Source organism: Varanus komodoensis, unplaced genomic scaffold (assembly GCF_004798865.1).
Source record: "Varanus komodoensis strain SLA01 unplaced genomic scaffold, ASM479886v1 scaffold12, whole genome shotgun sequence".
Taxonomy (NCBI): Eukaryota; Metazoa; Chordata; class Lepidosauria; order Squamata; family Varanidae; genus Varanus; species Varanus komodoensis.
The window spans coordinates 29,164,047-29,191,415 of NW_025335349.1; the positions used below are offsets into that span (position 1 = coordinate 29,164,047).

Consider the following 27,369-nt stretch of genomic DNA (forward strand, 5'->3'; position numbering starts at 1 on the left):
GTGAATAACTATAGATCAGTGGCCAATATTCCCTTTCTGGACAAGGTATTTGAGGGGGTGATGGCTGAACAGCTCCAGGCCCTCTTGGGTGAAATGGATCATCTAGATGCATTTAAATCAGGTTTCAGGCCTGGTTTTGAACGCCATGTGGGGTGAGACAGGGGAGTGTGGCTCTGTTTATTCTCCTGGACCTCTCAGTGCCGTTTGACACCATCGACCTTGGCATCCTTCTGGATAAGGCTGGCTAGGCTAGGTGTAGGAGGCATTGCATTGCAGGGGTTCTGCTCCGACTTGACTGGCTGATTCCAGAAGGTGGAGCTGGGGATTATTGGTCTGTGCCATGGCAGTTAAGCCATGGAGTCCTGCAGGGCTCCATCCTGCCCCCTACATCTTCATGAAACTGCTGGGAGAGGTTATCCAGAGGTGTGGGCTTCAGTGTCATCAATATGTCGACGGCACTCAGCTCAGCCTATCCTTTTCAGCTAATCCAGGTGAGGCAGTAGCCACCCTGAACCAGTGTTTGGGCTTGGCAATGGACTAGAGGAGGGCCAACAAACTGAGGCTCAGTCCTGGCACGAGCCAGGCGCCTCTTCCCAACAAAAGCAATCACTCCAGCAGATGCTACAAACGTCTTTATTCCAAACAGCTACAAAAGGATCTTGAAACCAAAAGCTACACAGTACTCACCGTCACTAACACACACAGGATAGAAAGTTGACCTCTCGCTCTGACTAACGTCACCCCACACTTTGCTTATGAACCCGCCAAGGGCGCACGCCCTGAGGCAGGGCGCTCTGAACACGCGTTTGTTGCCATGCTTCTGATCGAGACTCCAACTGTCCCAGCTTGCGAGTGCCCCTGCGGGAACAAGCATCCTCAGCCTCAAGCACCCCCTCAGCCTGTTCCTTATCAGCTTTGTTCTTACAATTCATATCAGTACCCAGCCCGTATGGGCCCTCGAAAAGTCTTGGTCCTGCACCCCAGCCTCGACCTCTGGCTATAAAACACCATCTGTTTTGACGCTAGTCAAAACATCTGGAGAAGGAGGGTGAGAGATTTGTACTGTTGTTGGGACAATGATTAACTCCTCTTCTCCTCCTTCTCCGGAGCTCTGGTTCTCATGAGAACCTCCACCCCCTTGTGCGCATGCAAGAGACTCTTCTGAGTGCGCGCACACGACAAGTCCCAACAATACGAAGATGCTGTTGGTAGTGGGTTGCTTGTCCAGCTGGGAGATATTCAAGCTGTCCTGGCCGAGGTTGCACTCCCCGTAAAGGGCAAGGTTCACAGTTTGGGGGTGCTCCTGGATCCAGAACTGTTGCTTGAGCTACAAGTGGACCCGGTGGCACAGAGCACCATCTATCAGCGTAGCCTCATATACCAAATGCGACCTGCCTGGACAGACAGAGCCTGGCGACACTGCCCCATGCGCTGGTAACCTCTCGCTTGGGGTACTGTAACGTACTCTGTGTGGGGCTGCCTTGGAAAATGGTCTGGAAACTCCAGCTGATCCAGAATAGGGCAGCATGGCTGTTAACAGGGACTGGCCTATGCGATCATATCTTGCCAGGCTTCTTTCAGGGGCACCGGCTGCCTGTCGAAGTCCAAGCCTGATCCAAAGTGCTAGTGTTAACATTTAAAGCTCTAAATGGCTTGGGGCCAGGCTCTATGAAGGAACACTTCGTCTCTTACATACCTGCCCTGGCCCTAAGATAATCTTTTGGGGCCCTTTTCAGGGAGCACCCTCTAACAGAAGTAAAGAGGGTGGCAACCAGGAGAAGGGCCTTCTCTGTGGAGGCACCCCTTTTATGAAATGAGCTCCCCAAAGTGGTACACCTGGTGGCTACTCTTTTTTTCTTTTCAGTACCAGGTGAAAACCTTTTTATTTGCCAGGTATTTTAATAAGTGACTGTGGCCACTGCAGTTAATCTAATGCTGTTTCTTGGTTTTATTGAAGCATTGCTTTTTGTTGTTGTTGGTTTGTTTATCGTCGCTGTTTCTTTTAAATTTTGCTAACTACCCAGAGAGCCTTTTGGCTATTGGGCAGTATATAAGTGTAATCATAAATAAAAGAATAATGATTTCTAGATTTACAGCTATTCATAGAAATAAGCATATGCACATTTTATGCAAGTCTGTGTCCCTTTGTCCTCTTTTTTAACAATTCATGAGTGGCCACCCTAGCAATCTTTCCACTTTTTCAAGTGGGAACTGAAAGCTCCTTGCCCCAACTTTTAAGTTCCCCTGTCTCCAGCTTCATGGTCAAACTGCATTTCTCTTTCCCAGGACAGCATCCAAGACTTAAGGAAGAGGATAACTGTGCTGGACTGCCAGTTGAGAAAATCTGAAACAGCCAAGAAAGGATTTGAGGTGGCAACTGAAAAGTTACTGCGGTTTGTTGAGGTACAGGCATTTTACCGCAACATTCTCCTTTTGAAAGGATCAAGGTCTGGTTAATTATATTATGTTGCACCAAGGAGTTGCACTGAAGGCATGTGAGGGCTGGAGCCAAACCGAATAAGTGAGTCCATTAGCTGTGATATACAGTATATCACAGAAGTGAGTACAGCCCTCACATTTTGTAAATATTTTATTATATCTTTTCCTGTGACAACCCTGAAGAAATGACACTTTGCTACAATGTAAAGTAGCGAGTATACAGCTTGTATAACAGTGTAAATTTGCTGTCCCCTCAAAATAACTCAACACACAGCCATCAATGTCTAATCCACTGGCAACAAAAGTGAGTACACCCCTAAGTGAAACTGTCCACATTGGGCCCAAAGTGTCAATATTTTGTGTGGCCACCATTATTTTCCAGCACTGCCTTAACCCTCTTGGGCATGGAGTTCACCAGGGCTTCACAGGTTGCCACTGGAGTCCTCTTCCACTCCTCCATGACGACATCACGGAGCTGGTGGATGTTAGAGACCTTGCGCTCCTTCACCTTCCATTTCAGGATGCCCCACAGCTGCTCGATAGGGTTTAGGTCTGGAGACATGCATGGCCAGTACTCACTTTGGTTGCCAGCGGTTTAGACATTCATGGCTGTGTGTTGAGTTATTTTGAGGGGACAGCAAATTCACACTGTTATACAAGCTGTATACTCACTACTTTGCATTGTAGCAAAGTGTCATTTCTTCAGGGTTGCCACAGGAAAAGATATAATAAAATATTTACAAAATGTGAGGGCTGTACTCACTTCTGTGATATACTGCATATCACAGCTAATGGACTCACTTATTCGGTTTGGCTCCAGCCCTCACAGATTTAAGCAAACTGCAACCACAAGGAAGCCCATGCCCAAAATTTTTGCAGGACCTAAGGGGTGAGTTGGAGGGACAAGAAATAACTGAGGGCCAGTTAGGGCATAATATAGGTAGTCTTCATGTTTACATATATCTAATTATATTTAAGATTACTCTGTCAATTTAAATTTTAAAACTGTTAAAATAAGAGCTTAACTGCAACACCTTTGTATTTACTAGACAGGCCAGCAGAGACCAGGATCAGATCTATTTTTCTCTTTTCTCTCACTGAACATTAAGTAGAATGCCATTGTAACAATTTTCCTGCTCTGTCCACAAGTAAAAGTCTTAGAAACTTCTATATGTATTAATAAAAACTGACCATTGAATGAAAGGCTCTGGAATTCCCCGGGAGCAGCCAGGTCCCCTGTGGCAGCTGGTCAGCAACTGAAATTGTGCTCGTATTATAGTGGGCCACTTATCCGGTGAGGTGGTGGGTGCAGTACCAGTGCTTTTTAATTAGCTCCCATCATCGGTCAGCTCTCTTGGACCTCCCTGCTCCCTCTGAGTTTAACTTCAATCCTCACAGTAGATGGGATGAAATGGATTTTCCTAGCAACCATATATTGTTCCCTGTTGAAAGGCAAAGTAATTTGCAGTGGCTTGCTCTTGCACGGGCAATTAAAACCCAAAACCTCTTCTAGTGGAGAGGGAAACAGCTAGAATGATGTGTCAGTCTAGATGCTCCCTAATTTTAGAGAACTTTCTTTGGGGTCATGGCTATAGGGACTGTCATAACCAGCATCTGCACTTCAGTTACCACTGCTCTGTCATGACAGCCCCCCTTCACTAGCCCAGTCTGCACAAGCATAGCTATAGAAATAAGCTGCAGAGACATATTTCCCCCACTGCCTGTGCTGGTCAGGAATCAGGATTAGCATGATTAGCCTTGCCTTGTACCAGGGCTAACAAGTCACCCAAGGGCCCTACAACAGTCCTCGGGTTCTGGGTGTCTTGTTAATCACAGTAAGAAGCCCCCTTTCTGGGTTCACATGACTTAGTTGGCTGTGCTCCAAGGATGGTTATGTTCACCCCACCTGCCCCCCTCCCTGCAGAGGGTGGTTAACAAGCTACCATATTAATAATTACCCTGAAACTGTGTGAACCAGGTCAGTGTCAGGTCATAGAGGTCTTCCTTATGTGAGCATGATACGACAAATAAGATGTAGTTAGAAAGTATGTGCATGAGCAGCAGGGTGGAGAAAGAATGCCATCTTGCCAGTATCCCCTTCCTGGCTTAGCTCGTGGGCAACAGTGCAGGCACATGTTTGTTTTGACTGCAAAACACGAGTAGCCTGGGCTATAGACACTGGCTGCTATGGAGCATAACATGCCAGCTATAAGGTGGTTAGTGACTAGTTGGAATTACTCCTTGTAATGGCCAATGGAATCACAGCCCTCCATAGGCACTCAGAGGTTCAATCTGTCAGTCCCTGGGAAGGCAACTGGAAAATTCAACAGCCCTTAAGATGAACACTAGCTTTGCAGCTTATTATAGCAGCATATGAACTGGAGCTGATGGGGTCACGTTCCTGTAAGTGCGAGATAGACAGATCTGTATGCTCTGTCAACTGGAGTCTAGGTTTAGGGCGAAAAGAGAAGAACATGCTGTACCAAGTATTTGCTGTACCAAATGTTCAACTTACTTCTCTTTGATAATTTGCCAATAGGTTCTACCTGAACTGCTGTCAGATAACTCCACTTCCCTGACCAATCTAAGGTAGGGAAATCTAAGACATTCAAATAAGTGCTTTCAAAGTTAATTTGATGAAATCATTATGAATGAATCGAGAAACAGTGATAAGATGGGTAAATCCAAGCAACTGATTCTTAACTTTTGGCATCATATTTTTACTGTTTGTATGGCTTAGTCCCTTGTAGTACTTCTGATCTGCAGAAAGTTTTATCATCTTTATGGTATTACTATTCAAAAAGTCCTACCTTGCTAGGATAATTAGTCCTGTTTCTTGCCCACAGAGAACAAAGGCTGAGGGAGGGTAACTTGCCCATGGCCACAGAGTGGCATCTGCAGCAAGGGTAGGGCTTGAACCTGGTTGTCTAAGGTTCAGTTACAGCTGTCTACAGCATCACAGTTGCTCCTGATGAACACTAACTTGGGGGATATTGAGAACATGAAGTTAAACATCCCATTAATGACCCTTTTCTATACACATTACCTTGCAGAAGTATGCAGCCCCTTTGACTATTACACATTTTGTGGAGTTACGGCCAGGAATTCAAATGGATTCAATTGACATTGTTACCTCTTGATGTACACAAGATACTGGACACTGTGAAGATGCACAACATTTGTATTGTGGTGCAAAAGTTACGTAACCAAAAACAGACTTGAACTTGCTGGTTGTGTAAGCGTTCATCCTCTTTGCTGTGACATGCCTGAATAAGCTTTGGTGCAATTCACTGATCCTGTGCTCAGTGAAATGAAGTCCACCTGTGTGCTATTCCAGTGGCACCTGATCTCAGATGAATTACACCTTTTTTCTGGAAGGCCCAAATCTTCTGGGAGAGCATGTCTAAACAAACAGTGCCATGAAGACCAAAACAACCATGCAATAAAATTGTGCAGAAGCACTAATCAGGGTTGGGTTATTTAAAAAAAACTATATATAAACCTCTCCCAGAGAGTGGTTAAATCCATTAATACAAATGGGAAAAGTCTGGCTTAACCAGGACTGCCTTGCTACCATATGCTGTGTGTGGTACAAAGGTAACGGTGCTCATTGCTGTGAGAACACCATTTCTAATGAGAAGCTTGGTGGTGGCAGCACCATGTTGTGGTCATCCTTTTCCTTGCGAGGACCAGGAAACCAGACAGGATGGAGGGCAAAATGGATGCAGCCTAATATAGAGGGATTCTAGAAGAAAAGCCTGCAAGGGGCCTGGGACTGAGGCAAAGGTATACCTTCCAGTAGGACCATGCATTGAGAGCTAGGTTTCCTTCCTTTGCACATTCAAAGCCACGGCCTTTCTTGCAAAATGTCCTTATTGACCAAAGAAGTAAAAACACACCCAGAATGAGTCTCTGAGCATGCACAGAGTAGTTGGTTGAGCCCAATCTGGTACTTACTTTTAGGAATTTTCCTTATGTTTGATGTTTGAGGGGCCTTTTGGAAGTGAGGCCCGCCTCCTTTCTGCATGCTGATCCTTTGATTGGGCTGCTCTCCTCTGCTGGCAGTGGGCTGCTGACGTTTGATTGGGCTGCTGTCCTTTGCTGACACTGTGTCATGGGGTCAAGAGCCATATCCACCTCAACAGTCTTTGAAAAACTCCCCTGTTCCAAGCCTCAGCTATTCATCTTGGTTATTCTCAGAAGCTGTCTGTGCAACTGGGGTGTCTGGCCTTGAGATAAGCACCTCTGCTTCTTTCATCTCAACATCTGGGATTGGCCCTCCTTTCCTCCTCCTCCTTTTTCTCTGAGTCCTAGAAAGGAGGCCTTGGGAATGCACACCAAGAGCAGCAGTCCTTCTCATTCCCAACACAATGACCCGCAACACACCACCAAGACAAGAATGTCTTAGCCCAGTCAAAGCTCAGACTTCACCCTATTCAGAATCCATGGCAAGACTTATTTCTTTATTTAAAACTTTTTAGACCATCCCTAACCATGGTCTTGGGATAGTTTAACAATAAGGCAAAATGAAATAAAACACAGCATTCTAGAATCTACAATAAAAACCATATTAGAACAGTCAAACCTTAAAGACTTAAGGTTTTAGCCTTAAAAAAATGTTTTAGCCTGGTGCCAAAAAGAAAAAAAAGCATTGGTGCCAGGCAAACCTCTCTGGGGAGTGTATTCAACAATTGGGGTGCCACTGCAGAAAAGGCCCTTCTCCAGGAAGTCACCCTCCTAATCTCCTTCAAGGAGGGCTCCTGGAGAAGGGCCTTTGCCCCAGGTCTTAAGGGGCGGGCAGGCGGGCAGGCACATATGGAAGGAGACACTGCTTCAGGTAACCAGGCAGTTACGCCTGACTGAAAGTCATTGTTCAAAGGTCCCCCATCCAACCTGACAAAGCTGGAACAATTTTGCCTGGAAGAATGGCCAAACATGACAAGATCCAGGTGCTCGAAGCTGATAGAGACTTACCCAAGAAGACTCGCACCTGTGCTGGCTGCCAAAGGTGTTTCTACCAAGTGCTCCTGACTCAACCAGTGAAGACTTGTGCCACCAACAAGTACCAGTTTGGTTTTGTCCACTTTACTTTTGAGCCTCAGCACAAATGCTTTGCACCTGCAATATTGAGTGTCTTGTGTGCCTCAAGTGGAAACAATTCCAATTAAATCCATGTCACTCCCAGGTTGCAACAAAATGTGGACAAGTTAAAGGGAAGTGAACACTTCTGGAAGGTGCTATATATATAATAGATGTATATTTTTCTTTATTTAAGCATTCATTTATCCCAAACATTTTCCCCACTCTTCAGTCAAGGCTCCCAGAGTGCCTTACAAAGGTCAGAAACAAGACAGACCGTGCCTGCAAACTTAAGATCTAGGAGGCACAACAGAAAAGGAAATGGGATTGAGAAAGATAAGGAAGAAAGTAAATTCTGCTTAGTTGCAGAGTTCAGCAGAGCATGGAGCTGGACCTAAACGTTATAGAAGGGCTGATGCCTTTTAACTAGAGGAGCCTCCTCCTTTCCATACACCCTACCAGCATTTTCCCAGATGAAAATCAAAATAAGCAGCCCTAACTTCTATTGAACAGGGGCTCACTGTTGGGGTCACACTCCCCCTAAGGGACACGGTCCGTAGACTGGATGCGGGTTTGTCCCTGGAATAGCAGGTAAACTCAGTGTCCTGGAGTGCTTTTCTTCAGCTGTGGTGGGTTTACCAACTTCGTCCATACCTAGACAGACAGAGCCTGAAAACACACTGGTATCTAAAATAGTTCACTGCAACGCACTCTACGTGGGGCTGCCCTTTCCAGAATCGGGCTGCTCAGTTAGTGATGGGAGCTCCTAGAGCGGCCTATATAATACCTGTATTGAAAGATCCACATTGGTTATGAATTGTGGGTTGGGCCCAATTCAAGGGGCTTGTGTTAACATATAAAGCCCTGAATGGCTTAGGCCCCAGTTACCTCAAGGAGCACCTACACCCGTATATGTCTACCCGGTCTTTGAGATCTGTGCAGGGGATCCTTCTGCGTGAGCCACCCCTATAGAAGTGAGAGGGGTGGCTGCTTGGAAGAGGGCATTTTCTGCAGCTGCTCCCCATATTTGGAATGCTCTCCCCAAGATAATTAGCCTGGTGCCTTCTTTATATTCCTTTCAGTGCCAGACAAAGACCTGCCTTTAAAACAGATTAATAGTTGATGCCACTAAACCTCTGTTTTTGAATTTTATCTGTATTTTATTCCTATTGTATTTTTAAATTGTTGTGTTTAAATTTTATTATGGTTTTTATCTTATGATTATGAGCCACCCAGAGGTGCTATGGCACAATAGGCGGCATACAAATGTTTTAAATAATAATAATAAAACAACAACAACAGTGTGGCTTGTCTGGAACAGACTGGCCTTCTAGGTTCCTCCCTTGAGGTACCATTGTGACATGGGCATAACTGTAACTGAAAACGAATATGGATTTGGTGTCATGCACAAGAGTGCTGCCCAATTACAAATAAAACATTTTGGCCTTTTCCATGTGCCCCATTCAGTGATAGAAAAGCCACCTTCTCTTCCAAAACACTCCTTGCCCGGCTAGGAAGGAATGGCCGCACAGTCACAGCATCCGTTGCAGCAGAGGCAAAAGAACTCACTCGATCTGTCCGCGCCATTCTGGAGGCAGATTGTGAGTATTATATGATTTTCCCTTTCTTTTTCCTATTTTTGTTTGACAATTCAAAGAGGAATGTTGTTTGGTTAATTGTGGGTTGTGTCCTGAATCCAGCATGTGGTTTGTCAAAGAAAGAAAAACAGCAATCACTGAAATGTTCAGATGGCAACAATAAATGCAGTAATCCATATAATTCTAGCATTTATACTTTGGAACTATGAATTCAGTCATTGAAATAGAAAAATGCTGGTATGTGCAAACATTCTTGTTTGATAATTGCACCTATTCTAGGATGTAGGATTGTTTAACTTCAGACATGCAAAGCAGATTAAAGGCAAAGGTTGAAAAAAGCTGCCTGTGATTCAAATAGAAGGAACATCCAGATCGTATGCTACTTATCCCAAGCGGTTTTCCTACCTATAAGATGATACGCTAAGAACTACTTAGTGCACACCACCATCAAAAGGCGATTCTGAAACTTCCAGTAACAAGGCAGCGGTTGTCCTTTCTATGATAAAAAGTATGCTGAGGCCACTTAGAGTGATCCTGAAGTTGCTCCCCAAGTGACCAGATATCGACATAATGTCATAATGATTTCATAAAATCTGGTACATAACACCTAATAACTACTCACAGTGATTAAATTTTAACATCAAATGATAGTCACAAATTAAAAGCAGCCTCAATAATTTACGCATACAGTTTTTATGCCTGAACAGACATTAATTCATCCCCAGTAAAGAAAAGTGTTTTAATTGTTCCTGAGCTTTTTCATTTTATAAATAATAAAAACTCATTTTTTCTATAAAGAGGGGCTTGGTTATCTCTCTTCTTCAGCTATTAGCATGTTCATCAATGAGACAACACAAAAAAAATTAAAAGTGGGTTAACTTTCCAAGCTCAATCTGATGGCCAGTCAGAATGCTATTAAGAGATATAGCACCATTTTAATGTTCTCATGAGTAACTGTGCTCTCAAAATATACCAAAAGAACCCCCCAACCCCTCCCCAAAACACCCTTATTCATGTGTTTTTAAAAAGTACATTTCCTCAAATGGAACCGACCTCATTCAGCACTGAGGATCATAACCATTGGCCATGTCCAAAAGATAACTACTGTTTGCTCTTCAAATATGAATCCTCAGTATGCTTGCAGAGCCTGTTAAATCTAGCCACTGATACTCTCTGAATATAAACCTTTTCTATGCATAATCCGTTTTCTGGGTGATCTTCCCAATCTGCTCCCATATCGGCTGCTCACTGTTCCTTCCAAACGCCTTTTCCCATTTGAGCTAATGACTTTTTCTTTACTTCCTGTTTAGCCAGGCTTGCTTTAATGTTCCCCTGGGTGAATGGCCTGTAATGATCATTTCAAATTTAGGATTTAGTTCCAAGAAACCATATTTAGGGGGGCAATCCTTGTGCCCTCCATGTTTATATGGCTCTCACCCTGGAGAATCTCAGGCATCCACCATAGAGCAGTTTGTACTTAAGTCTGATTCCTAGTGAAAGGTGTGACTCTAATCTTATCCAGATTCTCTTTTCTGCAAAACCAAACAGTATCTTAAATATAGATTGATATTTTATGCTGTTCTATATTTGTCCTCTTATCCAGTATGAAACATGTTTTTAGTAAAATCAACATGAATCTGTATAATATTTAATACATGGGAATGCTATGCCACCTATATTATGCAGTGTTGTATTTGGGGAATTACTCTAGTGAGTTTGTTGCTCAGAAGAAATGTTGGTTTTTTTGCCATTTAATAATAAACAATGAACTACTCTGTAACAGCTTGTTTAAAAATAGAAAGAATAATCCTGGTAGAATAGTCATTTTGGTAATGAATATGCATCCAATCCAGGATATTTATAGGTGTTTCCAACTTTCAAAATCTTAGTGGACTTTTTCTATAATTTATTTTTGTGGAACAAGATATTATTTTTGGGACAAGTGTGGCTCTCTATCGTCCCAAATATTTAACTGTGTAATCTGTTCATGTGTTCCTTATAAATTCTTCTCCCCTTTTCCTCCAAATTTAAACCAGCTTACATACATACCCTGAATTTTTCCACTATTTTCTACCAGATCTAGCATTTTCCTGAATCACTCAGCTGATTTTTTTTTTAAACTGGTGGTATGTCACTGGCTTAAAGATTACCTTTCCACTCCTTTTGCCCAAATTCTACCCCTTCTCCTGCCAGTCAGTCTTGAAATTTTAACAACAAAAGGAGTCCATTGTATATTCTACCTCCAAATTTGAATGTGCTTCTGCTATCATTTGTGAATGGATAAGGGTGTGCTTTGACATTTGCATCTGAGGACCGCTGCTTTGTTTTAAAAACTGTGGGCTGCTCTGTTTTCCTATATATTTTCTTCCGTGTCTAAATTAAGAGCCTGTTACTCAGTCAGCTGGATGATTGGTGCTACTTTATTCTATGAGCTTATCTTCTCTTTCTGGCAAATCTCAGAAAGATATTCAATATTAGTCTGTTGCAGCAAAAAAACAAAAAACAAAGAGGCCTCATTTGGACATCACACTTAATCATGGCAGGCGCTAAGAGTTTGGGAGCTTTCACTTCTGGTTAATATTAACCACAATATATCATGTTATCCAAAACTGGCATATTGTAGTTAATTTAGGTACGAATTGTTTAAAATAGACCAACTTCAATCCATGAGTTATGTAGCTGGCTTATTTCAAGAATTATAGTTAGTATTAACTACAGTTTATGGTTCAGAGGACACACTAAACTGAGGTTGATTGAAATAAAAAGTTTCTGAATGCCTTTCCGTGGCTGCAGTGCAGGAAGAGAAAGGGGAGTGTATGTACCTGAAGTTTGCTCTGGCTATGGTTTACCGTAGTATCCTAATTCCGCCAGATTCTCCAAACACTGGAGCAGCAATAAGAGGCAGGCCAGAGGTATAACTAAACCCAGGGAAGGATTTGTTAACGTAATTGCTCATAGCTACGTGACGGTAACTCTCCTGCCCTTATTGGGCTCTCAAAAATCTGAAAAGTTGCTAATTAGTAGTTCTCTGAAATATGAAGAAAGGATACACAAAATGGCTAGTATCTGATTTTCTTGTGTACTAGCAAGACCAACCATTAACGCATCAGGAAGCTAGTGGAACGGCCAGGAACAAGTGGCAGTCTCATTTCTGAAATGAGGCAGGTCAGTGGAGCTCGCAGAAGGAGCCGCTGTTCTGCTGTCCTGCCCTGACTGGGAAATGAGCATCGCCCCTTGTTTCCAAGCTTGCTTTAGAACTGCTACCTTTCTAGTGGGCCCTTCTTGTGCAACAGATGGAGCAGGAGGAACTCAGTGGCACTATTGGATACTACCCAATCTTAGCAGAGTATGCACTAAATAATAAACATTCTTTTACTTAGCAACTGCCTAAAAATAAAGCATCCTTTGCTATCACCCTTTTGTACTGAAGAACATACTATATTTACACAGACAGTCAGAAGGAAAACAGTGCAGATTGTATGATGGTTTTAACTGATTTTTTAGAGAAAAACCCTGTTCTGCTGGGGGGGAAATCTACCCTTCTAAAATCTCTACCCTACCAAAAAGTAAAGCTAGAGAATATTCAGGGTAGGCCTCCTATTAAAAAGCAACTCTGCCATCTATTATGGATGACATTCTGAGAAGTGCTGAATAGACTTGCTTTGAGCTGTTCAGGAGTTGCTCAGTATTTCAGGCAGGGATGGTGCGGCCACATTTCCAGGAAGAAACATGTATAATTGGCATTTCTGTTCATTTACACGCCGCACCATGCATGCACACACGCACACCCTTGCAACGGGACAGGAGTGTGCCATTTCCAGCTCTACAGATGTTTTGGACTACAACTGCCATCAATCATAATGAGCACAGACAAGGGTATGGATAATGGGACCTGTGGGCCAAATCAAGTTGCTCATTCCTGTTATAATAGGAATGATCCATTTTCGTTATGTTTGGAGGCTATGAGTAATTGCATTCATCATATTCTTGACTCCGCTGAGAAACATAATAGTTGACCTTGTTTATGTAGGCTAAATGAATTTTCCGACTCACTGAAGGTCATATAATCTATCATAGCAAAGGTTTTAATACTGATAATTTTGCCAGAGAGATAAATTCCATGTAATACAATCTGTAACCACTGTGAATGTTTTGATTCAAAACTCGGTCAAAGCAGGATGTAGGCCAAGTGGTACTTCCATAAGATAATGGCACGGATGATTCCTGCAACTTAAGTCAGATTCTCATGTTCCTGTTCATCATGGCTGTCACTACAAGGCAGTAGTTTCTTTGTGGTGACACAGAGCATCCGACTGCATTGGACCGGCACCCCTAGTCCATTTGGAAGTGGGCTCATGGTTGAAAATGCTCCCCATGGAACGTAGCTTATGATCAGGCTAAGCTTCAAATTAGTCACTTACCTTGTCAGATTTGGGTTATTTCCTTACCTTCTATATACAGGACTGCATAAAAATGTACCCAATATTCAAATGTTGTCAAGGTTGCATAACATAACAGTCGATTTTGGATCAGAGATTCATTATGACAAGCTAATTCAATTTGATAACAGTTTCTGATCCCTGATATATATATATATAGATAGATAGATATCAACATGTTGCAGCTTTGGAAGTAATGCATAATGCTCTAAAAATAATAGCTAAGCCCTGTTTTCTGGCAAAGGTTCTCTTTTCTGGATGAGGAGGGCTGTGGAGGGAGTGTGGATGGAAATGTTCTGTCGCATTAAATTACTTCCAGCAGACTGCGCGAGAAGTCGAGCAAGAGAAACCTTTAGTCCTAAATGCAGCTGAAGCCTCACATCTGGTTGTGTCAACTGTAATAGGTAGAAATTGGTCTGAAAGCACTCGAGCTACAGTATGGCTCCATTTGTGAACCTGAAAGTTAAAAATAGGTTGCATGGAGGATTTCAAGACTGAACACCATCCCTCTGTGTTCATTTGGACTTGGAGGAAACAGCCTGTGTATATATGCAAACTCAAGTTGAGCCTGAGTCTGAGATTAAAGAATAAAGAATTCCAAGGTATCTGGTGGGGCAAATAACAATGAAGCAAAGTTAATAGTCAAACATTTCTGCCCTCAAATCAGTCACAGCATATGACTCTTATGTATCCATCATATGATGGTCATCTTGTGTTTCGCTTCATTTTCAACATTGTTTCCTATTTGGTATTCCCTTTTCTCTTCAAAAAGACCTTACTCGTTCATTGGGGACAGTTTCTTGTGTCCTCATCTCAGTGACTGCCATCTCACAGATCTGAGTGGAAGTTGATGCATGGTTCATGGCAGAATTTGCAATCTGGCAAGGTGCTTTTCTGAGAGTCTCAGCTTTCTTTTAAAGGGAAAAAGGTGTAGAGCTTTCAGTGATATGCAGAAAGGGTCTAAAATTCAGTGCCTGTTGAAATTTCAGTGACCAGAAAGTCTTAAGACGGAATACCGAATTTCTTTGATCACCTATTCCCTGTGTAATCTGCTCATGGGAATGCCATATTAGTTTGATAACCTATCCCCTCCATAGTCTGCACAAGTGGTTTTTCAGCTTCATTGCAGGAGGCATTTTAATGTGTAAAATGCAGGGGAAATTCCCTCTCCAACCATCCCCTGCATGTATACCAGCCCTCATGAAGTACCCCCATATCAGACACAGGACAATACTTCTTGTCTGTAGGAAAGCAAATGATCAATAGTTTCCCTATTGCCAAGTAATGTCCAATGTTTTAATATCTTCTGTGTACTTTATGTCTGGTTGGGAGGCTTTGCTGCCTTTTTGAAATTAAAAGCAAATAATCACAAGTGTCCAGTGGCAAAGGAAGTTCAGGCCAGGACGCTGGTGAAAAGGACCAGGATCTTTTCAGAAAAAGGTGGGGGCCAGGAAGTTTGCTTCTGATCATGGTAATTAGGTGAGGTGCACAGTGGCCAATTCTAAAAGACATGTAAAAGGGAAACATATAAAGAATAAGCTTCTGCAAAATGCTTCGGCTAGCACATTGGCCAAGCAGTTGTTGCTTGTGTTGTCACTTCCATTGTGACCATCATTTTCTTGGGTGATAATTCCATCCCACAACAAGAATGACAATTATTCTGTGGGAAAAAAGGTATACTCAAACCTGAGTAGGAAAGAATGAACCACTAGTGAAAAGGGAGTGAGTTTTTAATCAAACAAAAGTTGATGTCAGGTATCTTGTAAGAAGATTTTCAGAATTAGAATCAAATGGGCCTTAGGAAGTCTGAGCAACAACAAAGCTAGTGGAGGTGACAGTATTCCAGCTGAGCTATTCAAAATCTTAAAAGACGATGCAGTAAAAGTGCTACACTCAATATGCCAGCAAACTTGGAAAACTCAACAGTGGCCGCAGGATTGGAAAAGGTCAGTTTACATTTCGATCCCAAAGAAGGGCAATGCCAAAGAATGTTCAAACTACCGCACCATTGCACTCATTTCACATGCTAGCAAAGTTATGCTCAAAATCCTACAAGCTAGGCTCCAGCAGTATGTGGACCGAGAACTACCAGAAGTACAGGCAGGATTTCAAAGAGGGAGAGGAACTAGAGATCAAATTGCCAACATACGCTGGATCATGGAGAAAGCTAGGGAGTTCCAGAAAAACATCTACTTCTGCTTCATTGACTATGCTAAAGCCTTTGATTGTGTGGATCACAACAAATTGTGGCAAGTTCTTAAAGAGATGGGAGTGCCTGACCCATCTTACTTGTCTCTTGAGAAACCTATATGTGGGTCAAGAAGCAACAGTGAGAACTGGACACGGAACCACTGATTGTTTCAAAATTGAGAAAGGAGTTTGGCAAGGCTGTATACTGTCTCCCTGCCTATTTAACTTTTATGCAGAGCACATCATGAGAAAGGTGGGGCTAGATGAATCACCAGTTGGAATTAAGATTGCTGGGAGAAATATCAACAACCTCAGATATGCAGATGATGCCATTCTCATGGCAGAAAGTGAAGAGGAACTAAAGAGCCTCTTGATGCAGGTGAAGGAGGAGAGTGCAAAAGTTGGCTTGAAACTCAACATTAAGAAAACTAAGATCATGGCATCCATTCCTCTCACTTCCTGGCAAATAGATGGGGAAGAATTAGAGGTAGTGACAGATTTTATTTTCCTGGGCTCCAAGATCACTGCAGATGGGGACTGCAGCCAAGAAATTAAAAGACACTTGTTCTGGGGAGGAAAGCTATGGCCAATCTAGACAACATACTAAAAAGCAGAGACATCACCCTGCCGACAAAAGTGCGTATAGTCAAGGATATGGTTTTCCCAGTTGCAATGTATGGCTGTGAAAGCTGGACCGTAAGGAAGGCTGAGCGCTGAAGAATTGAGGCCTTTGAATTGTGGTGCTGCAGGAGACTTCTGCGAGCCCCTTGGACTGCAAGGCAATCGAACCAGTCAGTCTTAGAGGAGATCAACCCTGACTGCTCCTTAGAAGGCCAGACACTGAAGATGAAACTCAAATACTTTGGCCACCTAATGAGAAGGAAGGACTCCCTGGAGAAGGGCCTAATGCTGGGAACAATAGGTGGCAAAAGAAGAAGGGGACGGCAGAGAATGAGGTGGCTAGATGGAGTCACTGAAGCAGTCGGCGTGAGCTTAAGTGGACTCTGGGGGATGGTGGAGGACAGGAAGGCCTGGAGGAATGTTGTCAATGGGGTCACGATGGGTCAGACACGACTTCGCGACTAACAACAAAGTAGGTAAGAATAGAGAAGCATGTGCTAAGTCCTATATTATTGCCTGTAGATTGTGTTGAGAATATAAAGTGGAAGCAAAGAAGTTCTCAGAAGAAAGGTACTGTACCAGTTATACATGATGTGTGAAAGCTGATGGAGAAGAGCATGTATTAGAAAGAATGGTGAATCCCCACAAATCAGAGTTCAACAGGCAATGGTGCTGCACTGGGAGAAGGCAGTGAAAAACCTCCACTGCTGCAACTACTGAAGGTACACACAGCAGAAAATCTCAAAACTCCTGGTCACTTTGACCGATGATGTATACAAGTGATTGCCTTTAGGAGACTATCAGGGGGTTCACACAACATGGTCAGCCACGATGGCTCATAAGCCAAGGGAAGCTGGATTTAGACAACACATCACCCCAGCATATAAGCCACCATGAGTTATTGTGTTGTGTGAATCCAGCCGGGGTTGAGTATGTATGGGCATCCAGATCCTTCACTGCCCTTGCACTTCATGTGCCATATGCCTGAGGGAGGACCTAATGCTAAGCCACCAGTGTTCAGTCCTGTTGCCTCTGACCTACACCTCAGGGTTCCTGTTTATTACAGAGAAATGTTAGAGCAGATGCCAGCAAAGGAAAAAGAATAAGAATAACATTTGATGACTGTGTGGTACTTGGAACTCAGATTGATGGCAGTATCAGCAAACAAGTGGAAGATAACAAATTTATTAGTTGTAGTACTGAAGTGTCAAATGGAAGTCTGAAAACTATTTTCTGCTAATGCACTTGCCAGAGCAGAATAGAGCAAAAAGTTTCTTTGAAGGAGTGAATGAAAATAGGTGGTTCTGATGTGAAGAAATTTGGCAGATGTCAGATTAGCAAAAACAAGGAAGACCTCTAGTCTCTCTCTGGAAATGTCTTAGTGACCAATATGATACATTTTGACTTTTTGAAGTTGTGCACAGCAATCAGATCTGGCTGCAGAGTCTATCATTGCTTCTGTTCTGGAAGTGAAGATTTGGAAGGCTTTCCTGTGAGCTTTAAACACCCATTTCTACCCTTCAACGAATCAAGCAAGGCTGCTACTTCTTTATTCCTGATGCGTGAGTGACCACAATGCCATGCAGTCAGCCCCACCTCACTGACAGAGGGCTGTACAACAGGCCTGGCCGACAGAACGCATGGAAAATCTCAGGAAGATGGAACACAGAAGACGGTGACGCCCTCAGTCTTCTAAGAACATGGGTGACGAGCAAATTTGGCTAGCAGAACTTACGGGAAATGTCTTGGATGTACTTCAGGTTCCCCAGAAGAAATGCTGTGGGTTTCCCCTTCTTGGCACATCTGGCTGCAGCGATCCCACAATCAGAAAGCCACAGCTAAGGAAGGAAGCACCTTTCCCTGGGAAATGTGCATGAAAATCCAAATTTAACAGCAGCAGTCCCTGCAGAGAGAGGACCTGTGTCTCACTCATTGCATGCTGTCCAGACAGGTTTGTTGAAGGAGGAGGAGGAAGAGGAGGGGCAGACAAACCCTGAAGTTCTCAGGCAGAGCGTGAGAATTGACTTGCTTTGAGAGGGGTGAGAGGCTTTTCAGAATGGGAGGGAGAGCATCTGTGAGACCCAGTCCTTGACTCAGTTAGGAGGGACAGGAGAAACCAGCTGCCCCATTAGAGGGTCCTCGGCATTCCCACTGCCAGGCCCTCAGGCAGGAAGAGCCACCTGAGGGTGGAGCCAGAAGCTTTCTGGGGGGGGGGGGGCGGGGGGGGGGGGGTTCCAGTTTGGATCCAGCTCTTCACATGGGCAGATGCTTCTCCCACATCTTGGGTAGAAGATTAATTAGAGTTCATACTGTTCTGTAATCTGCTAGGTTTCATTAAAAGAATTGCACCTCAAAAGATTCTCTTAAGTTTGACAAACTGAAGGAAAGCGACCAGCTCACAACAGTCCCACTGAAAATAACTAGCCTGTTACAAGCACTTGTAGATGATTCATGTGCTGAGTGTGCAAGCAGCCAATTTATTTATCATCACGAGGAGGTCTTCAGACCAGCTAGGACACCATACGGTCCGCTATCAAAGATCCGCTGCCAGCGCTCACACAACTGGCGAGGACGGGCTTGGCATTGTGTGCCGTTGCCTTCCCGGGGAAGATGGCGTGCTTGCAGGTGACGCAGGCGGCCAGCGATCGCGGGTGCCCCATGCCCACCCCCGTGCCTGGGCATCTTCACCAGCTGCTGCCCGTACCAGTGTGGGAGGCGCTGGCACAATTGCCACTCTCCCGCCGTGTCCGGTGCAGCCGCCCTGGAGCGGCTGGCACCCAAGCGAGCAGGAGCCCAGGCAGCCAGTGCAGGCCCCACAGGGCCCAGATGGCGTTGCCACGGCTGTCGTGATCCCTGCCTGCTGCTGCCCATTTGCTTTCCGGCAGAGCAGAGACAACATCCACCTGCTCCAGTGAATTATGCTGAGCAGGAATTTGTTTAAAAAAATCTTTGACATTCTAGACATTTAATTTCAATTTTAAGTGCCATGTTTCTTTAAATTGCAATCATTTACTATTAAAATGCATGCTCTGTGACATTTCTTTATTGAAATAACAGTGTTTAATTATTGAAAATGAAGATTAAAGATGCTGTTTCACATGATTTTTAAGTGCCCTTTTAAATTAATTCCCTCACCCCAATGAACAATCCTTAAAAAAAAAAAAAGCATTGCTGCTTTTTTCATCTTTCCAGTCATTGCAAACATGTTTTTAGTCCCCTGAAATCTTTTGGCAGCCACTTCTCCTGCCAGCAAAATCACACAGCAATGGATCCAACCTTGAATTGTAAGCAGAAGGCATTCTGTTTGTGTTTTGGGAGGGAGGGAAGGAGGGGAACCTCCATTTTTGTCCCTTGCCCCGTCCTGCTGCCATCCAGTTCCAAGGGCACCCTTAGAAGTAGATTGGTGGAGTGGGGACTGGGGCTTGCAGAACAAAGAGGAGGCAGGAAACCCATGTCCCATTTTCTCCCGCCTCTTCTCCCATAGTCATCAGCCGTTCTGTCCTTTCTGTGCAGCAGAAATACATGCACTAGAGCAGATGTGAGAGATGTGTGTTCCCCCAGGCGTTGTTGAACACCAGCTTTCATCAGCTGTAGCCAGCATGTCCAATGGTTAGGCAGGACGGGTGCTGTACTTTGCTGCTGCTGTAGCAGAGAAAGTGCTTCTTACTGGTGAGGCTAGTGCTCCGCATTTTGACTCACTCACCTCCTGCAGTTCTGCAAAAACATCCTAAGTCACCACATGGCCACCCCAAGAAGAATACTTTCTGCTCATTTGCAGATGGTACCTAGTTTGATTACAGCAGTTAAAGACAGTTCCAAAACCACAGAGTATTGAAAGCAACTAGCATCACTTTGTCATCAAGCATTATTAGAGTCATCGTATTGCACTTCTGGAGGCCACCTGTTCATGTATTTCTAACGGGCAGATCGTTGTTGTCCACACTTGTTCTCCTCGCACAGTAGCAAGTAATCTTGGCACTGGTGGCACTGAAAAAAAAACCCTTCATGTTCCTTGCTATTTAAAATACTCGTGAACAACAAAAGGTGTGAGAAGATTCTGCTAATGAGCAACCAGGATCATTAAGCATTGGTGGGGATGTATCACCCACATAGCTTTGTTCCCTTAGTTTTGTTGTAGTATTCCTTGCCTTGACTCTGCTCAAGAACAGATTCCTGTTTAAGTTACGTAGGTAAAAAGTATGTGTGTGAGTGCTCTGGAGTGTCAGATTGCCCTGAAACATTTTTGCATTTATCCTCTGGTTGATGTGTAATCCAGAGTTCATTTTTCTGAAAGATGTAGTTTTCCAGTGTTCAAAGCTTCCTGTCAGTCCATATTTCTTTATTGCATAATTTGTGATGGTGATAGTGATGGTCCCCTGCAGTGAGTCCAATGACTCGGGTGCTCCAAGGTACAGGGATACACTTTCATAAATGGAGCAGACATCCACATGGGTGCAAATTATTTTTTTCAAGCTTGGTGATGGGCTGTATTATAGGCAACGGCCTCATTTCAAGCTTGATGAATGCAGCAGGATTTATGAGTCCCGTATATCTAAAATCTGTTCTCCTGTGCAGGCTAGCAAACTTCCGCTAAAGCTTAAATGGTACCCTCAGGCAGAGTTGCCACAACTAGACTGAAGAAAAAGGAACTGACCAGCCTACTCTTGCTTGCAGGAGAGTTTTGACATGAAGAATTTAGCTGTTGGAGCTTTGATGGTGTACAGAGTCAGGGTTATCCCCTACTCATGTTAGAGATCAGACCTCTCTTAAAGGTACAGATTCTACATGAACAACCCTGCAAAATGACAACCACATAGTACATTAAGTGCAGAAAAGCTGGGGGAGAAAGGTGTTGAGGGTTGAGATCCCGGGTGCTCCATGACCAAAGCGATTCTCTGTACTGAGCAACTTGTTTTCTAAATATTATATTTATATTGTAAATGATGCTCAGCATGGAATAGTTAATTTATTTTATTCTGAAATAATGTTGTAAGCCATCCAGAGAGGACAGTAATGGACGTCATACGATTTTTTTAAAAATCACATGCTTGCATTTTTTCAAGTGTGCTGAATATCATGCCCAGTCCTAAGGGCTAACAACACACTTAATCTTAATTTTAAATTTTAATGTATTTCCTTCTTATGGGGAAATAAATTCATTGAGGTAAATGAGTAAAGTTGAGTAAAGTTGCAGAGACACCTGCTGTGGATCTAACAAAATTCCTCTTTTTACCAAAGCAAGGACATCTGTTCTTACCTGATACAGAAAGGCTCTGCTAATAAGGGCCAGGAACATCACTAGGGTAGCTGAGCTATTTGTCCCTGTTACCAGACATCTGGATGATGCCAAATAGCCAGCTTTGCCGACTGATACAGGCCTTTCACTGTGAACCAGATGTGTAAGGAGTATACTATGAGAACAAAGTCCTTAACAAAGTGTGTGGTCCAGGTTGTTTCGTTTTTTAAGAGAAATATAAGTAATGGAGAAAGGCTTCAGGAGGTTAGTGGTTTGCCAGTGTCAGAATCTGTAAGCATCACTGTGCGTTTCTTAAAAACATAGTATGTTTTCCACAAATGTTTGCAATCTGTATAAAAGCGGAACCATGGAGTGAACATCCACACATTCCACACCAGCTACTGATTCTTCTTAATCCAAAGCCACTTAATGCATTGGAGGTACTACAGACTTTGATCTAGTATGCTTCAACCTAGATTCTACATTCCCGAAGCCAGCCTGGTTTTTATTATTTTTAATGATAATCTGCTTTCTCAAATTGCTGTGTAGGTGCTTAAAATAGCATGACAGTGCAGCTGCTATAATAATAGAGCTCAGTGTGGCCTTTTGCAGCGATGCCCAACCTGGTGCCTTCCAGATGTGCTGGACTGCAAGTCCCGCTATGTCTGGTCAGCCTGGTCATTGATCGGAAAAGCCAAGACAGAACAGGAAATTAGGATAAAAGGAAGTGCTTTGCACGGAGGCCTGGGGCATCCGCCGGCCTACTCTGCGGCAAAAAGGCTGAGCCTAGGTGATCTGTCTTGGCTGTTTGGAAGAAAGGCGTGCATGTGCGAAAGGCTGTGAAGCCACAGAGACAGGCCTTACAGGTGTCTCATTCCTTAAAGGTGTCTCAGGGATTCGCATTACAGTGTCTCGGGGAAAACTGAATGCTGGAAACACCATATCCAGGTTACCTTGATGTGATGCCATATGGATTTAGCTATTTCTACTAGTGACAGCCAGTGGTGGGGGTGGTGACTCTCATGGATCATGATGATTATTATGGGCTATATCCGTGTGCTGGCAAGTCAGTATCGTTTTATCTAAGCAGGTCCTTTGACATTTAAGCATGTTTGTTGCTATGGTGCTTTTTATTGTGTTGTTGTTGCATTTTAACGGTGTTTTAGTCCATTTGTTTCATTATTGTTTTAATCAGAGTTTCATATATCTGTGATCACAAGCCACCATGAGTGCTAGTTTCTTGAAAGGCAGGTACAACTCAAACAAATATTTATTAAATTGATGCATTGCTTCCCACCACAGCAGGTGGTCTCAAAGTAACTTACATGCACAGTATGGAAAGCCATGACTAACCTAACATAAAAACAAACCCCCTTGAAAATCAAAATAAACCATGATCAGCACAATAATACAAATAAATATCAAAAAAACATAATGTAAAAACAGTACAGTGCAGAAGTGTTCATCTAGAGAACACATACCTTTTCTCCGCACACAACTTAGAATGAACATCACAAAAACAGCCCACAGCAGTTGCACTGTAACCCAGCCATGCCGTTGGGTTATCTTGCTTGCAGAGGATAATTAATGTCCAAATGCCTGTGAAAATGAGTGTGTCTGCCTGGCACAAAGAGGAAGATCACAACATTGACATCAGACGAGCTTCCTTGGGGAGAGCATTCCACAAACATGAAACGAGGACAGAAAAGGACTGCACTCAAACTGGATCCCTTGATCTTCTCTCTGAGTGGGTGCACAGAGGAGGCCTTTGTAGTTAGCCTTGGAGACCAGATGAGGCTCCTGCCAGGAGAATTTGCTCTTGAGATACTGGCATCATGATCCATAACAGTCTTTATAGATTAAAACCTGCCCTTCCAACCAGCCTGGACACAATTTGGCAGCCAGTGCAGGTGATCTACAAATGTTTGCTTCATCTCGTCCTGGTAAACAACCTGGCCCCCAAATTCTGCACTATCTGCAGTCCTGAAACTGTCTTTGATAGCAGCCCAATGGCCAATCCCCGTCAGTGATCTAACCTAGAAATTACCAGAGCACAGGCCAGTGCAATCTCCATCCAGGTGGGGCACAGCTGGACTCCCGGCTGAAGCTTGGAGAAGACACCACATACCACAGAGGACACCTGAGCCCCCCATGGTGGATCCAGGAGAACTCCCAAGCTGTGCATCTTCTCCTTCAGAGGCCCTGTGATGCCATCCAGAGCTCCTTTCAACGGAGCCTCCTCCTGGTCTGAGCTGGGCCTCAGTTTGTTGGCTTGGCGTGAGAAAACTCATGCCGTGAGGACGTGCATATACATGGGTAGGCATGCCTATGTATGATAGGGTGGAGGGGGTAGCAGCTGAACATGGGCTGCTTTCAGCAGCTTCCCAGGTCCTTTCAATTAGTATTCTTGACTTAAATGCGCTTGCATTGGTTTTCCCACTCAAAAGTGGGAAAGATCAAAGGATAGCCTGACTGCAGCTCTTGTACCCTCATGAGAGGTTCTACCACTCTTGCTGAAGGAACAAAGAGACACTCCTGGGCACCTGAAGGAGCCCACTTCACCAGATAATGACCAAGCCATGGTGAGACTCTTCTTCAGGATCAGTGGTGAAAGATACACTCCCTTTCAAACCACGATCAGATCTTTGCAGTGACTATGTCCTCCTTTGTTGTCTGAGTGCAGTGAGGTAGTGAAAGAAACTAAAGCTGGAAGTAAGTGAAAATGCAGAGCTTTTCTTATTTCATGCCCATACAAACCCGCCCTCCACCATGGAGCAGCAAGTAATGGTCGGATGGTTATGAGAAGAGAATTGGGACCCTTGTGCTCAGGAAATGTGGGCGGTGTTGAATTTCTGCCTTGAATTGAAAGGAATAACGTTATTTATAAAAGCTGCCTTCACCGCCCACTCCAGTGCTTAAGGCACCGAACAGCATAATAGCAATAGCAAACAATGTAGAAGGAGCAAAAACAAAACAAAGCACACAAATAACCCGTAGAGGGAGAACCAGAAGGAAAAGTCGATCCCGTTTTTGTTCCGCTATCATACAGAACACAAAACCATGGAGACCATCCAGATGGAAATCTGTTTTGTTCTCCCTAGTTCAGGAAGTCTTTATAGTATGATAGTTGGGCATGTGTTTCAGTCAGGACATTCATGGTGACAATGGGCGGGTAGGTGGGCGCCGGGTGGAGAGAGAGTTGTTTCTGTCACCCTTTCATGGATTTTGTAATGGCCAGGATGTGTTTCAGCAGAGAGATGCCTTGGAAGGCTTTGCAGGGACAGCCCTGGCCTGTGCATAGACACAGAAGGCAGGGCGGGAGGGAACATGAATAGGGGTTTCCATTGCCTTCCGCAACCAGCATAGCCACAGAATGTGGGGCTGAGGTGGGGCGGCTGCACCTCGTTCTCGTTCAAGCTCTAGAAGCAGCAGGCGTTGCTGCTGTCGGTTGTGGTCACACCGTTGCCTCGTGGATTCTGCAGTGGCACCACTGAGTCATAGTCCTCATGTATTCCTGACATGAAGTGGTGTGAATGCAAAGGCAAGGGGAAACCTACATCTCTGGGTGCAGGAAGGGCTCTTCCCTCACTGAACCAGGGAAGAATGATGTCTGGCACACTTGTAGCATTGCATGCTGGGTCCCTGTCGGCCCAGCGATTCTGAGGAATGCTGGGAGCCGGGCCATCTCATACCAAACACTTCTGCTCTGGTCCCCAGAGAGGTTTTGAGGGCATGGCATGCCCCCCTACCCCTGCACATCAGCGATGTTCCTTGTCAAGTAGAGAGGGCACGCTTATTAACATTAACTGTTTTTCTAATATAGTGTCATGGACAACTTAAACCTCTTATTTCTATTCACTCTGGAAGTCTTGATTATGTCGATATCATGGGGAGAATATGTAATGACACCAACAAAATTTCGCATGCTGTTCTGGGAGAGCTTGCTTGAAACTGGACCCCTCTGCTACTAATTTATGCAAATAATTCTTAACCTGTTGGCAAGAAATGTTTAATGCGTGCTGCAAAAACCTGCTTCGGGTGACTTTTCTGCCCTGTCTAACCTGAGCAGACCGAGGGCACGATCCTGTGCATGTTTAGACAGAGAAATGCTGCTTGGAAACCCCCCGCATGCTCCAACCAGCCATGCTGGGAGTTGTTGACCTTTCTTCTGTCTAAACATTCCAAAATCCACTTTGAATTAGAAACATTGTCCTAAGCAGTCCTTAGCAGGAAGTGCTAAGTGTTCCTTTAATAAAGAGTTTCCTTGAAATGTCTTGGGAACTATTTCTGTTGTGCAGCCGGACACTTTTTTGTTCTTGGATCGATTTATTTATTTATGTTGTGGGGCAGTTATGGATCCACTCATAGTTTGTGTTTTTACTGTCTCACCCATCACTCAAGGCCATGAGCCAGATGCCTCATGCCTAGGTCCATACCTATGTACAATTGGTTTGCTGTTATCTTTCCACCCCTCCTGTTATGAATGGCCTCACCAAGCAGACATTTCTTAACATTCCTTTAGCACGTGCAGCTTTTACATTGACACAGCTCACACAACATGGCAGCCCCTGTGGCTTAATGTACCTCCAGGGGCTACTGCATCATACCAGTTTGATGGTGCCCAAGGACACCTGGCTTCCCACAGTTTATTGTCTCCTGCAAGTTCATGAAGTCGAGCTTCTTGGAGGGTTAGACAACCCTCAGATAACTCATGGTTTCTTTCAGGGTTATTTGAAGGTTGCCTGCCCTCAAAAAATCCTTGCTGCCTGGGTTCACATGACAGAAGAAGCCACAACAAGCTGAGTTCCTGTAGATGCAGGGCAAATACCCTCTTCCTCTGCCTTATAGGTTTATTTGAAATATTTGTATACACTGCTCTTCTACTAAAAGATAACATCCAAAGTGATTTACAGCAATAAAACATGTTCAATCTATTCAGCATAACTCTTAATCTTTCATGAAGGACTTGGAGAAGTCTTCCCTTGATTATAAAAGCATAGGAAAGCCAGTCCACAACCAGGGCGCCACCCCTTAAAAGGCCTCTCCCAGTTCAGCACCTGCATAACCTCTGAAGGTCGATGATATCCAACAAAGACCTTAAATTCCAGGTAGGTTCATGTGAGAGAAGACTGACCTTTAAGAAGAACACTCCTCAGTGTGGTTACCCATCCAAGACTGACCATATGCAGATTCTCAAGCCTATTTTGGGAAGATGATTGAGGTTCATCTCTGAAAGCTAAAGGCCAAATTCAGGCTTCATTTGGGGTGAATTTCCCATCACATGCTGCACCATAATACTTGCTTCAATGGCGTATGGAAAAGTTGGAGATGGTGTAAAAAGAATACACTGCTCTGTACTTTTTTATGTTTGACAGCTGCTGGTTGGGGATGTTGATGAGATGGCATGAAACACATTTGTTCCAGCATTTGATAAACCTGATCATGCATGCATGGCTTGCGTTCACAAGCAAGGAGCTTGTATAAATCATGCCCCCTCCCTGGTTAGTATTGGATATGCAAACTCTGGAAAAGGGCATCTGCTAAATAAGTGAAGGTTACTGGTTTAAGCATTCATGTTCTGGCAATCAGCTGCCCTTTAAATGTGACACTAGATCAGGCCAAAGAGCAGTTTCTCAGAATAACTCTCAGCATTTTCTCCAGGCTTTTCCATGGATGAGTTCTCTTCACAGGATTGCCCTGGGACACCAGAACCCAAATGCTGAAAAACCCAGAGATCTCTTAGAGTGTCTACTCTCCTTTAAGCAGG

The 27,369-nt window shown here is 43.9% G+C and overlaps 1 protein-coding gene across 3 annotated transcripts in view; it reads left to right on the forward strand.

The window, feature by feature from the left end:
* The window catches only part of STXBP4 (syntaxin binding protein 4), a 136,753-nt gene that overhangs the window by 59,084 nt on the left and 50,300 nt on the right, over positions 1 to 27,369 (forward strand). For all 3 annotated transcript variants that reach the window (XM_044422059.1, XM_044422058.1, XM_044422057.1), the window contains 3 exons: positions 2,287 to 2,403; positions 4,979 to 5,028; positions 8,986 to 9,119. In XM_044422059.1, the coding sequence (XP_044277994.1) occupies positions 2,287 to 2,403; positions 4,979 to 5,028; positions 8,986 to 9,119 (301 nt within the window). The remainder of the gene's footprint in view (positions 1 to 2,286; positions 2,404 to 4,978; positions 5,029 to 8,985; positions 9,120 to 27,369) is intronic.